The sequence below is a fragment of the Muscardinus avellanarius genome (assembly GCF_963383645.1).
Source record: "Muscardinus avellanarius genome assembly, chromosome: 1".
Lineage (NCBI taxonomy): Eukaryota > Metazoa > Chordata > Mammalia > Rodentia > Gliridae > Muscardinus > Muscardinus avellanarius.
This window is the reverse complement of record NC_137786.1, coordinates 94,095,701-94,110,356: the sequence shown is the minus strand read 5'-3', so window position 1 is coordinate 94,110,356 and position 14,656 is coordinate 94,095,701. Positions and strand designations below refer to the sequence as shown.

General features: G+C 38.0%; 1 protein-coding gene across 1 annotated transcript in view; it reads left to right on the top strand.

Annotated features, from left to right (window-relative positions):
- The window catches only part of FBXL17 (F-box and leucine rich repeat protein 17), a gene marked incomplete at both ends in the record, with an annotated part of 527,314 nt that overhangs the window by 29,251 nt on the left and 483,407 nt on the right, over positions 1-14,656 (top strand). The window contains one exon of the mRNA XM_080692979.1: positions 9,673-9,804. Within this exon, the coding sequence (XP_080549105.1) occupies positions 9,673-9,804 (132 nt within the window). The remainder of the gene's footprint in view (positions 1-9,672; positions 9,805-14,656) is intronic.

Genomic DNA, 14,656 nt, shown 5'->3' with positions numbered 1-14,656 from the left:
ATGTTCAGTGAGGTAGCCTGTAGTTGTCTATTATAACCAGTTGTTCAATGCTTTTGTTGGAGTTCAACTCTATCCTAACTAGTTTTCGCCTGCTGGTTCTGTCCATTTTAGAAAAAAGGATATTAGTGCCGGGCGTGGTGGCGCACGCTTATAATCCTCGCGCTTCGGAGGCTGAGACAGGAGGATCCCATGGGTTCGAAGCCAGCCTTAGCTACTTAGTGAGGCTTTCAGCAACTTAGTGAGACCCTGTTTCCAAATAAAATATAAAAAAAGATCTGGGAGTGTAGCCCAGAGGTAGAAAGCCTCTGGGTTTCACCCCTAGTACCAAAAAAAAAAAAAAAGAAAAAGAAAAAAAAAAAGAAAAAAGGATATTAAAATCTCTTGTGATAATGGGTTTTCCTTGTGGTTTAGTCAATTTCTACTTTACATATTCTGACACTGTTTTTAGGTACATCAACAGCAGTATGTTTTCTTGCAGTATTGTCCCCTTTAGGATTACGCATGCCCTTCCCCCTTTTCTGTTACTGAAGGTTGAACCCAGAGGAATTGTGCCTTATACTCCTAGCCCTATTTATTTTTCAATTTTAAATAGGATCTTGCTAAATTGCTGAAGCTGGCCTCCTACTTGCAATCCTTCTGTCTCAGTCTCCCAAGTACTGTTATATTGGCGTGTGTAATCATGCTGGGCTCTGCATGTGTTAATTATTGTATAACACTTCTTTTTATCTATGCTAATACTGTCTTGAAGGCTGGTTTGTCTGAAATTAATATAGTCTCTCCTGATTTCTTTTGACTACTCTTAGCATGGCAAAGCTTTTTTTTTTTTTTTATCATTTCTCTGTGTGTGTCTGTGTTTTACTAGTTTGAACCGAGGGGCATTCTGTGTCTGAGTTACACTCCAGACCTATTTTACTTTTTTTTTTTTTGTGTGTGTGGTGGTACTGGAGGTGGAACCCAGAGGTCTTCTACCTCTGGGCTATACTCCCAGACCTATTTTATATTTTTTATTTGGAAACAGGGTCTCACTAAGTTGCCAAGAGCCTCACTAAGTACCTAAGGCTGGCTTTGAACCTGTGCAATCCTCCTGTCTCAGCCTCCCAAGCGCAGGGATTACAAGCGTGCACCACCACACCCGGCTCTATTTTACTTTTTAAAAAAATTTCATAAGAAGTCTTGCTAGGTTGCTGAGGCTGGCCTCTAATTTCTAATCCTCCTGTCTCAGCCTCTCAAGAATAGGGGTTACAGGCATGTGCCACCAAACCTGGTTTGCCATTTACTTTAATCTATATATTTCTATATATTTACAATGGGGTTGTAAATAATGTCTAGTTAAATCTTATTTTTATATCCATTCTGACAATCTCTCTTTTAATTTACCTCATTGACTTCTTTTTTATAAAAAAGTACTGGGGATTCTATCTCCCAGCTATACCTTATTACCTTATTCCTTTTTTTTTTTTTTTTTTTCTAGTACTGGGGGTGGAACCCAGGGGCCTTCTACCTCCAAGCTACACCCCCAGCCCTATTTTTTATTCTTCATTTTGAAACAGGGTCTCACTTGAGTTGCAAAGGGTGTCACTAAGTAGCTGAGGCTGGCTGCGAACTGCGATCCTCTTGTCTTGACCTCCCAAATGCTGGGATTACAAGTGTGCACCACCACACTCAACTCTTTTTTGTTTTTTATTTTGAAACAAGGTTTAGCTATCTTGTTAAGAGTCTTGCTAAATTGCCAGAGGTGGCCTCCAACCTGTGATCCTCCTATTTCCACCTCCCAAATACTGAGATTACAGGCACACACCACCACACCCAGCTCCCTCCTATTAAATTAAATATGATTACTGATATAGTTGGATTTGCCATGAGTCACTGTTTTCTATTGGTCACGCTTGATCCTTACTCCTGTTTTGTTTTTCCTACTCTTTCTGCCTCCTGTGATTTTGTTTAAATACTTCATTATATATAATCCCATTTTCTCTCTTCTTAGTGTATCAATCTTTTTTTTTTAATTTTTGGTAGTTGGGATTAAACTCAGGGACACACTACCTCCAATTTATACCCCTGTTCTTGTCTATTTTTAAATTTTGAAACAGGGTTTTGCTAATTGCTGAGGTTGATGTTGATCTTCCTATCTCAGCCTCCCAGATTCTAGAATTACAGGTATATATGATAGTGTGCCTACTTATTTATTTTTAAGTGTTTACCCTAGCATTCACAGTATTATTTTACAATTAATCCAAATTACTTTCAAATAACACCATAAGAATTCTCAGGTGGGGCAAATACTTCATAATAACAACATACTCTCAAGTCAGGAGTGGTGGTGCATGCCTATAATCCCAGGATTTGGAAGGCTCAGTCAGGAGGACTGCATGTTTGATGACAGCACAGCTTTAGCAAATAGTGAGACTCTCATCAACCTAGGGGAGACCCTTCTTCAAAATAAAAATGAAATCGTGCTGGTGGTGTACAGTCCCCCTGGGCTCAATTCCCAGCAGTACAAACAAGCAAACAAATATATTCTCTCCCTACCCCCTGACCGTTCACATGTTTAGACGAGGGTTGACTGAGTTACATAGGTTAGCTTCTAACTTGTGATCCTCCTGTCTCATGTTCCCAAGTGGTTGGAATTATAGGTGGGCACCACTGTGCCTGGCTTCATGTTATACCTTTTGTAGTTCTTGCCTACTCTGTTAAGTGAAAAACTTAACTCCCAGACTCTACTCATGGTCAGTCTACTAATGAACCCATCAAAGACATTTTTCATTTCTCATTACTCATGGTTTTTTGAAAAAACCAAACTCCCAGACTCTACTCATGGTCAGTCTACTAATGAACCCATCAAAGACATTTTTCATTTCTGTTGTAGTGGATATATACATAGACATACATATATATGTGTGCGCGTGCGCGCGCGCGCACACACACACACACACACACACACACACATACACACACACACATTTTTTTTCCGGTACTGAGGATGGAACCCAGGGGCATTCTACTTCTGAGCTACACCCCCAGCCCTATTTTTTTTATTCTTTATTTTGAAACAGGGTCTCACTGAATTGCAAAGGGCCTCACTAAGTAGCTGATCCTCCTGCCTCAGCCTCCTGAATGCAAGGATTACAAACATGCACCACCAGACCTGGACTTATAGTGATTGTATTTTAAAATATTCAAAAATACTTTTGATTTCTTCTTAGAATTTCAATCTCTGCTTATAGTATCCTTCTGTCCTTGGTATGTTGTCCTTAGCATATTAATCGTTTTTTTTTTTTTTTTTTTTTTTGTGTGTGTGTGTGTAGTACTGGGAATGGATCTCAGAGGCATTCTATCTGAGCTATACCCCATCCCTATTTATTTTTTGTTATGAAATAGGGTCTCACTAGATTATTAAAAGTTTTACTTAATTGTGGAGGCTGGTCTTGAATCTGTGATTCTCCTTTCTCAGCCTCCCCAAGGAAGGTTAGGTCTGATAAAGCACTACATTAGACTCTAGTAAAATAGTTCCTCTTGAGGGCAAGCTTTGTTAAGAATAGAATGTTGTAGCGTATTTCAAAGTGGTTACTTTTCCCTTTCCACACTGAGAATCATGAAGTGAAATTTTTCTCTGTGCAGAGCTCCTATAGGTAAAACTCATCAAAGTGTGAGGGGCCCTCCTATAACTGGATAACTGAAAATTTTAACTCTCAGACTTGTCCACTGAATCAGTAATTGTGCCTCCAACAATTTGTTACTTATAATCAGGCTTTCCTATTTTAACCCTAGTCCTTGCTGTTTCTGCCAGTAGGTTTCTGTTCTGATAGATCATGATTCTCTGTATCTCTGTCTTTCTCTTCAGTTTTGGAGGCAGTGGTTTGCATTGTGTCCTCATTTCTCTAATGAATAGGAAGAGTTGTTGATTTCACAGGCTCTTAATTTTTTAGAACACATTAGTGACTTAGAAGCTCCTAATATGCCAGATTGGGAAGAAGAAATCAGTTTTTTATAAAGGAATTGCAATTACTGGATGATTATCTTTATTTTTCCCACTCTGTTTTATGCCTTTTTTTTTTTTTTTATGATGGATCTGTTGAAAGCCCAAGGTGTTTCCCATATCTATCTTGGCTGGTCTAAAATATGCCTTACTCTCTAGGACATTTTTCTTTTCTTTTTAATTTTTTTATGGTACTGGGGATGGAACCTAGGGGCATTCTACATCTAAACATGCATCTTTTTTTCCCCCCAGCCTTATTTTTTATTCTTTATTTTGAAATAGGGTCTCACTAAGTTGTAGAGGGCCTCACTAAGTAGCTGAGGCTATCCACAAACCTGGATCCTCCTGTCTCAGCCTCCGAAGTACTTTGATTACAAGTGTGCGCCACCATGCCTGGCTTGTTTCTCTCTCTCTCTCTCTCTCTCTCTCTTTTTTTTTTTTTTTTTTTTTGTGAGTCTGGGATGGAACTCAGAGAGGCATTTGACCTCTGAGTTACAACCCCTGCCCAATTTTTTATTCTTTATTTTGAAACAGGGTCTCACTGAGTTGCTAAGGGCCTCACTAAGTAGCTGAGGTTGTCAGTGAACCACGATCCTCTGGTCTCAGCCTCCCAAATGCTGGGATTACATGTGCCACAATACCCGGCTTTGTTTCTCATTCTTAATTGCTGGTGTACTAAATGTTGAGTTCTCAAGGGGTCTATTCTTTACTTTGCAGGACCTGATCAAATTGAGAAATGAGACAGAAATAGTGACAAAGGATATAATAGTAACTTTATTACTCAGAAACTCTAAGGTGGAGAATGCTGCTTAATTACTACAACTAAATGGACTTGTTAAACTTGACTCAGGAGTTTGGCCAACTGATTTATTTAGTCATTGGTTAGGCCAGACCAGCACAGTGACCTCAGTTAGAGAAGTGAAGGTTACTTATTCTATGTGGTCAATTTGTTTCCAAGGGGAAGAATGATAGAAGTTTAATGTGTCATGTGTGTGTGTGTGTGTGTGTGTGTGTGTGTGTGTGTGCGCGCGCGCGCGTGTGGTATTAGGGGTTGGACCCAAGGGCATACCACCTCTGAGTGACATTCCCAGCTCTATTTTATTTTATTTTGAAACAGAGTCTTAATAAGTTGCAGCAGGCTTCTTGTTGCTGATGCTAACCTTGAAAACGCTTATCATGTCTCAGCCTCCCAAGTATGTCTGGCTTGAATGTATCTTTTCTTTCTTTCTTTTTTCTTTTTTTTTTTTTTTTTTTTTTGTGGTACTAGGGGTGGAACCCAGGGGCTTTTCTACCTCCGGGCTATACTCCCAGACATATTTTATATTTTATTTGGAAAAAGGGTCTCACTAAGTTGCTGAGAGCCTCATTAAGTAGCTGAGGCTGTCTTTGAACCTTTGCGATCCTCTTGTCTCAGCCTCCCAAGCCTGGGATTACAAACATGTGCCACCATGCCAGGCTTGAATGTATCTTTTTTATTAGAAACTAATCAATGAAAAACTAGGAATTAGACTAATTGGACCTTCTGCCCAGATGAGAAAGTATTTTTCTCTACCATGATTATTCATAGTCTTGTAATAAATCGACTTTTAGCTAGGTAGATGATTCTTGCCATGGAAGACAAAGCCTTAGCAACCTAATATATCCTTCTATATCTCTCAGCCTCTCTTACTTCCAATTTAATTATTATTATTATTAATTTTTTTGGGGTCTGGGGATACAACCCAGGGGCATTTGACCTCCAAGCCACACCCTCTGCCCTATTTTTATTCTTTATTTTGAACGGTCTCACTAAGTTGCCTCCCAGGGCCTAAGTAGCTGAGACTGAGAACCCTGATCCTCCGGTTTCAGCTTCCTGAATCCTGGGATTAAAAGTGTGTGCCACCACGCCTGGCTTTCTTTTTTAATTTTTTATAAGTATCCTGTATTCACGGTTTACAATTGTGTACCTGTTATATATTCTCTCTACAGCATTTATTTTAATTAGAATTAAGGAATGTCTTCCTTTTCTGCCTTCAGTTACTTGGTTTTCCTACTCTTAACACTAATGGAGTTCAAAGATTTCCCCAGTTGCATTAGTATACCTACATGTTGATACAGTAACTATTTACTTGAATAGATTTATTTTTTTGGAATATCTGTTGTGACAGGGATTGAACTCAAGGCCATTTTACCTCTGAGCTACACCCCTAGCCCTATTTTATTTTATTTTATTTTGATTTGGAACAGGGTCTTACTGAGCTGCCAAGAGACTTGCGAAGTTGCTAAGGCTGTCCTGGAACCTGTGATCTTCCTGTCTCAGCCTCTGTAGTGCCACACCTGGCTTCAAATTTTTCTTTCTTTCTTTCCTTCCTTCCTTTCCTTTCTTTCTTTCTTTTTTGCGGGTCTGGGTATGAAACCCAGGGGCATTGTACCTCTGAGCTACAGCCCCAGCCCTATTTTTTAAGTCTTTTTATTTTTTGAAACAGGTTCTTATTGAGTTGCAAAGGGCCCCTCACTAAGTAGCTCAGGCTGTCCCTAAACCGTGATGCTCTGTTCTCATTCTCCCCAATGCTGGAATTACAAGCTTGTGCCACCCCACCTGGCCAAATTTATCTTTTTAAGCAAATTTGCCTGGAATGGTCTGAAGGCTTTAGTGTAAGCTTTTGTATGTAAGTGCTGTTGCATTAGTGGTCATCTTAGTATCTGACTTTCAGCATTATTCTTAAGGTTTTCTTTATTTTAATGTTGGGTTAGATCTCATATTACCCAAATGCCATGTCTTCTTTTGCTTGTTATATTCTCATGTTTTGTAAAGAGTGTAGATTCTAATTATATCTTGATTAAAAAGTATATGGAAGCCAGGTTTGGTAGTGCATGCTTATAATTCCAGTACTTGGGAGGCTGAGACAGGAGGATCAAGGATTTGTGGACAGCCTCAGCTACTTAGTGAGGTCCTCTGCAACTTAGGCCTTGTTTCAAAATAAATAAAAAATAGAGCCAGGGATATAGCTTGAAGGCAGAATGCCCCTGGGTTCCAACCCTCAGTACCACACACATACCAAAAAAAAAAAAAAAAAAGTATATGAAAGATAAATTTTTGAGAACTTAGATGTCTGTAAATACTTCTGATTATACTTTCATACTTAATTCATAGTATGAATTGTGAGTATACAATTCTATATTAGAAATAATTTTCCTTCAGAATGTTCTTTTTTTTGTTGTACTGGGGATTGAATCTAGGGGAACTTTACCCTGATCTACACCCGGCCCTATTTTTTATTCTTTATTTTTAAACATATTCTTTATTTTTAAACAGGCTCTTACTGAATTGTGGAGGGCCTAAGTTGCTGAAACTTGCTGCAAACCTAAAATCCTCCTTACTCAGCCTCCTAAGTACTGGGAACAAGTGTGTGCCACCAAGCCCAGCTTGCTTGCTTGCTTATTTATTTATTTATTTATTTATTATTTTTTAAATTTTGAGACAGGGTCTTACTGAATTGTAGAGGGCCTCGCTAAGTTTCTGAGCTTGGCTGTGAACTTGTGATCCTCCCTGTTTCAGCTTCCCAAGTAGTGGGATTATAGGTGTGTGCCATCATGCCCGGCACCTTCAGAATTTGATAGCATTGCACTCTTGCTTTCTTTAAGTTTTGTTTTTAAGAACTTTTATACATTTTTAATCTATATTCTTTGTATGGAACTTTCTCTAGAAGTCTGTAAAATCTAAAATTCTCTTAGGATGATTTGCATTATTATTTCATCATTTGTCGTAGATGTGAATGAATTCTTTCAATCTGGAAGTTCATATGCTTTTATTCTACAAATTTTAATAAAAAGTTCTTTGAATTCCTCCATTTTAATTGTAAACTTTCAGTAGTATATTTTTAATTTTCTTTCCCCCCAAACTATAGTCTTTTTGCCACTGTGGACTGTGGGCAGTCAGGCTGTACAGTAATGAGGAGATGATCTGAGGGTTTACCTACTATTTAATCAGTCTGTCAAGAATCCTGGCATTTTTATCCTTAATTTGACCCTCATTGCCAGACATATGTGACAACGGGCACTTTACTACTGAGTTACACCCTCAGCTATATATATATATATATATATATATATATAATTTATTATTTATACTTTGAAACAGGGTCTGGCTAAGTTAACTGTGTATCATCCTTAAACCTGCCCTACTTCTGTCTCAGCCTCACAATGCTGAGGTTAAAAGTGTATACCACTTTTCCTAGTGATATTTGTCCCTTTCAAAGATGCCTCTTTGGCCCAGCAGGTAGTTCATTGGTAGAGCATTTGCTTGGTATACATACCCAAGGCCCTGGTTTGCCCCCTAGCACTGAAAAAATATTTTTTTAAGAAAGTCTTTTTACACGTACAACCCTGATTAGCATTTTCATTCATTCAATAAATATCAAGTATATATGTCATTGGATATCAGAGATAAATTATTTAATAAAACAACCCTATGTCATAGAGTTACATTTCTGAAGGAATGTCTAATTGGTTACAGTGTAACCTAGATTAGAATAGCATAGTTTATATGTATTGCTATTCCTGGAAAAATAACTTACTTGTCCTCATGTCACAGCTTTACTTGGAAGTTATTTTTAGTTATAAAAATGTTTATTTAGCCGGGTATGGTGGCACACACTTGTAATCCCCGCCCTAGGGAGGTGGAGACAGGAGGATCGCGCAGGTTGGACGCCAGCCTTAAGAGACCCTGTTTCCAAATAAAAATATAAAATAGGTCTGGGAATGTAGCCTGGTGGTAGAAGGGTTTCCAGGAACCCCAGTACCACCAAAAAAAAAAAAAAAAAAAAAAAAAAAGTTTATTTAAAAAACTGGGGAAGGCCGGGCGTGGTGGTGCATGCTTGTAATCCCAGCATTCAGGAGGCTGAGACCAGAGGATCGCTGTCTGCAACTCAGTGAGACCCGGTTTCAAAATAAAGAATAAAAAAAAAAAAAAAAAATAGGGCAATGGGTGTAGCTCTGAGGTCACATGTCCCTGGGATCCACCTCCAGACCTGGAAAAAAAAAATTGGGGAAGATTGCTAAGTAGAAGAGAAAAACATTCCTCCCAGTCTCTGATCAGAAATAACCACTGTTAATACAGTGTTAATATACATATAAAGATCTTTCCTCCTGTGTGTATGTGCCTCTAAATGAACATTTCCTGCTTTTCCCTAGCATGCACAAGGCCCATCATATATTTGATCCCCAGTGTTGCAAAAACGAAAAAAGGAACATTATTTCATTACAAAATAAGATTATGCTATGAGAGCTTATGTAAATGTATATGCATTTATTTTTATGTATATACATTTATTTTTGTATCAGATCTTTATTTTTGGTCAGATATTCTAATTTTAATAACTATACTATTTTTATGAAAACACCATAATTTATACCTTTATGTTGTCCTGCCCCCACTATTGAGACTAAAGAGTAAAAAAGATGTGAATTTGAGCCAATAAGGAATCTAGATACCTTGATCTAAATGTAATGTGAGGTAGTTGAAGTAGGGAAGTATGTTTGAAGGTAGAAAATGTTAGATTTTTTATGTGTATTTTAAACTATTGTCTGTTTTCTTATTTTAAAAACAACTTATAAGTTCTTTAGTTATGATATTTTCAAATTTGTATGAAAATAACACTAGAAATATGTTGCTTTTCTTATTTCCTGAGCATTTAGTGGAATCTTTTTGTTTACAGCTGGGCTCAAAATGCAGAGAACTCAAAGATATTCATTTTGGCCAGTGTTACAAGATCTCAGATGAAGGCATGATCGTCATAGCTAAGGGCTGTCTCAAATTGCAAAGAATATACATGCAGGAAAACAAATTAGTAAGTACCTGTTTTAATTCTCATGCTGTTCATTTTATATCTAACCTTGGGATTCCTCAAACTTTGTTTAGAACTTTTCTTCTGTCTGTAACTTGGATAGTTGAGAGGAGAATATTACTTAGTAAAAAGCAGAATCCTCTCAAAATAATAATTTTATAAGTTGTCATATAACAGAATAGATGCTTGTATATGGTACTTGCTTATTAAACATTCCTCATTAGCATGTGCTAATGGATCTTTTCTAAATTCTGACAGTGAATTTACTTGGATAAATTTTAAAATATAAAATTTTATTTGCCAAACATGTCTGTAATTATAGTTTCTTTTGATTCCCCTAGGAATTGTTATAATGCTAAGTAGTTAGGTTTTTTAGTGCCTAAAAACAAAATGTGAAGACTACAGAGCTTTTTATGGTGGAAAATGGGATTCAGTAAATGGGGAAGATAATCTTGATATTTACATAGATTTTATATTTTAAATACATACATATATATCTTGGATACATTTCATGTAGTTAATATATTTGAAACCATTCAGTTTTCTTTTTCTCTTTCTTACTTCCTTTCTTTCTTTCTTTTTTCTTTTTTTGGTTACTGGGAATTAAGCCCAGGGTACTTCTACCTCTGAGCTATACCACCCGTTTTTTTTTTTTTTTTTTTTTTAATTGGGTTGAGCCCAGAGGCATTCTACTTCCAAGGTACATCCTTAGCTTTATCTTTTTTTTTTTTTTTTTTTTTTTTTTTTTTTTTTTTTTTTTTTTTTAAAGCAAAGGCTTTAATTAGGAAAAACAAGGAATTAGGGAAAGGAGGCCGTTTTAAGGGGTGGAAGGTATCTGAGCCAGAGAGAGCAAAAGGGCAAAAAATGTAAAAAAAGGGCAGAAGGCAAAAAAGGGGTTTTTGCTGCTTTTTCAATTATTTTATAGAACTTTCAGGAGCTGGTGGGTGGAGTTCTATATTAGAGGTCTGGATTTCCTCTTAATCTTCAGGTTCCCCTGGCAACAGGGAGAGGTAGTTGGCAGCTGGTGTCCCCATCTTTGTCCTCCTCCTCCTGGACCCTTTGTTTACTAGGAATTACCTGGGATTCTTAGTAAAGGGACCATTGTGATTAAAAGTATGGTTGGCCTACAGGAGACAAAGGGTCATTGTGATTAAAAGTGTGGGCCCATCCTGGCATCTGCCCAAGACCCACCCTAAAGGAGTCACAGATAACCTTTTCAGATTTTAAATATGCTTTCCTTCCCAATTTGTCTCCTTTCTACCTAAAATTTTATTTTTTCTATTCTACTTCGTCACTTCTCCCCACTGAGACTTTTGGACTTTAATTATAAGGTCTGCTGAAGGACAAAGGACCAACTTCTATAATTTCTTCCCAGCTGACAAGGGGGTATTGATCCTGCATGTCCAGGGACTCAAAACCTTGTCCTGACTAGTCTAAAGGAGACAAAGCATGTTCTGGTCTTTTGTTGGCTGCAGAACCATTATCCTTTGATGTTCTGGAAGAGAAGGCATAAACATGTGAAATATTAGCCTTAGATAACAGCAGATTAAACAACAGAAGAATATACTGATGCAAAGTATACTGGCCAAGAAAATAAAACTTTGATCCTACCAAGATGTTAACCATTTTTGCAAGGGAACATCTACCAAGGTCATTTAGATGAACTGGAAGTGGGTACGAGCCCACAAATTCAACAGGTACTTAAAAAAACTTATCCTGATTTAATGTTCTTGGTCCTTTTGAATAATACTTAAAAATCTTCCAAAGGTTCACAGGAATAGTGCTCACAGGTGTTATCAGCCTCTGAAGTTTTACTCTTGATTTTAGGGCCTTGTTCTTGTAAAGTCTCAAGAGGAACAGGTTTAATTTTAAACATATGAATTCAGGAATTATATTTTTGTAGTTAAAAAGCTGCAGGAGTGCTAAGAACTTGAAAAGTCCCCTTTGACAGAATGGTGAATCCCATTTTTCAGGTTTTGAGTAAGACAGTCACTTGGTTGTACTTTTACCACATAATGGGCAGTAAGCATAACCAGGGCTCTGAGGTGTTTGGAGGAAGTGGTTCTTCCTCTATTTACCTCCTGAGGGTCTACTACTGTGTAGCCTGATTTTCTGAGTTTCCTCACTCATGAAGTTGCTCTCATCAATAAACCATTTTACATAAGAGTTAGTTAGAGGCTGACCACTAGCATCAGGCTTGTTAGCATACAAGAGTGGATTAAATAATCTTTTTACAACGTTTAAAAAATTATAAATCTGTTTGGCCTTGGGGTGATGTCAACCCCAGTTACAATACAGGTCTCTAAAAAAGAATCCTAGGAGAGACAAAGCCAGGAAAGAACTAAGCCCTGTCTCTGAAGAAAATTGATATCGTTACCTGCCACATCAAGAGTCACCCAGACTCCTCTATTGTGATATCCAGTGGGTTAGAGGACTGATCAGAAGGAGCCTTGCCGAGCCTTGAGCATGCTCAGTCTTTGAGGACAGCCATGATGGGAGCAGATGACCTCACTTCCCTTCGGAGGTGGGGGTAATTATGAATCCCAATGTTTTCTTCTTTACAGAGGGGTCACAACCCAGATGCAGATGTACTCTGCTCAGTGGCAGTCATTGACCCAATACCTAGACTCTTTGCAATTAATGCAGGTGCATGGCCTTGAGCTACTTTTCCTCTCTCTGGAGGAAGCCTTTGGGTATCTCTGAGCAGGCAGGGACTTATTACTCAAAGACAAAGTAATTAAATGGACTTGGGCATGGTGACACACGCTTGTAATATCCCCTTCCCCTGCCCTGCGCGCTTGGGAGGTGGAGACAGGAGGATCTTGCAGGTTCAAAGCCAGCCATGCTGGCTTAAGAGACCCTGTTTCCACATAAAAAAAGTATAAAATAGGTCTGGGAGTGCAGCCTGTGGGAGTGTAGCCCGGAGGTAGAAGGGCTTCCAGGAACCCCAGTACCACCAAAAAAAAAAAAAAAAAAAAAAAAAAAAAGAAATGGACTACATTTGTCTCCTCTGGTTCTTAATTTTGTCTGCCTTGTCTCTGTTGTTAAAAAATCCAAAGGCCACACAAAAAAGGTGATAAATGGGAGTCTGAGATCCTGGAAACAAAGCAGGATTTATATCTCTTTATTTTTGTTTGACCAAATAGAATAGCCAGGTTTTGAAACCCATTAATAAATCTTATCAGGGTTCTTTGAATATTGATCCTTTTTTTTTTTTTAACACTGGACTAGCTCAGTAAAATAACTATAAGTCTATGTAGGTTAATAGCATTAAAAAATCAAATAGCTCTAGATTTTCATAATCTTAGAGAATATTATTAATAATCAGAAATTAACTTGTTACCTGACAGATGTTTGTGTCTCTCTTATACAATAATAAGACATTTACTCAGTCAAGGCAAACAGAATAAACCAAGTCTTATTGATGAATTTTATTTTGAAACAGGGTCTCAATGAGTTGCAAAGACCTCACTAAGTAGCTGAGGCTGTCAGCAAACCACGGTCCTCCTGTCTCAGCCTCTCAAATGCTGGGATTACAAACATGTGCCACCATGCCCAGCTTTATTTTTGCTTTTTACTTATTTAAATGTACTCAAGGGGAGAGTTCTTAGGGATAGAAGCAGAATTAATTACTCATGATCTTGTTTGTGCACTTTAAGGTTTTTTTTCTGAAAAGATAAAGAGAAAATCACAGGACTAGGATTTTAAAACAGAGACAAAACAAAGACAATCATGATCAGATTATTATCTGTTTTCATTACCAGATCAGGGTGCCTTCTTTGCCCCCTCTAGACACAAGGTGCCCTCTTTGGCCCTACCAAACATAGGCCCCAGTGCCAGACTCAGGCCCTTTTTGGTTTCTACAGAAAAGGACAAAACAAAACTAAAAGTTGTTATAGAAGCTCTATCTCATCCCCAGTAATTTGAATGCTCTTAAGAATCTATAACCTCACACATGTAAAACATGAAAACATATAATCTAAAAAGCAGAATGAATAATTATTATATAACTTGCAAAGCTCTCTTTTAAAATGTTGAGGACATTTCCTAGATAAAGACAAAATTAAATGTTAACAAGAGATTAAGACAAAGTACATTTTAAATAAACAGTTTTTATCTCCCGTAGGTTTCCTCAACCCCCACCCCCCACAACCAAGTGGTCGGCCAACAATAACTAGAGCAGTAAGACAAAAAGAAAATAAAAAAAACAATTTAGAGCTTGTACTCATAGCAGTCAACAAATTGGCTGCTAAAATGTGCCAGGGTCCAAAAATTTGTGCTGTTTTCTGTAAAAAGAGTAGGCCCTTTAAGGGAGGAAGGGGTTTGGCCAGGAGAGGGTAGGGGAGGGAGAGAAATCTCTTAGGGTGCTAGCAGTGGTCAGACAGGCGGACAGCCTCCTTCCTTCCTTCCCCTGGGAAGAAAACCATGGTTGGGTTGGCTAGATATCCTCTGCCAGCTTGACCTTACCACCCCTGGGCTTGGCCCCATTACTTGCCTCTTTAATCCGTACACATCTGATTTATACATCTCTGAGCTCCCTAGCACTCTCCAGGATCCATACACACAAATAGAATATTTAAAAAGAGGTATAAACCGGGTGTGGTGGCTCATGCTTATAATCCCAGCACTTGGGAGGCTGAGACAGGAGGATCACACAGGTTTGAAGCCAGCCTCAGCTACTTAGTGAGACCTTGTTTCCAAATAAAAAAATATAAAATAGGTCTGAGAGTATAGACTGGAGGTAGAAAGCCCCTGGGTTCCACCCCCAGTACCACCACCACCAAGAAAATATTTAAAAAAAAAAACAGGTATAAAAACTCAAAACATTTTCATTAGACTTATGAATGCCAGCTTC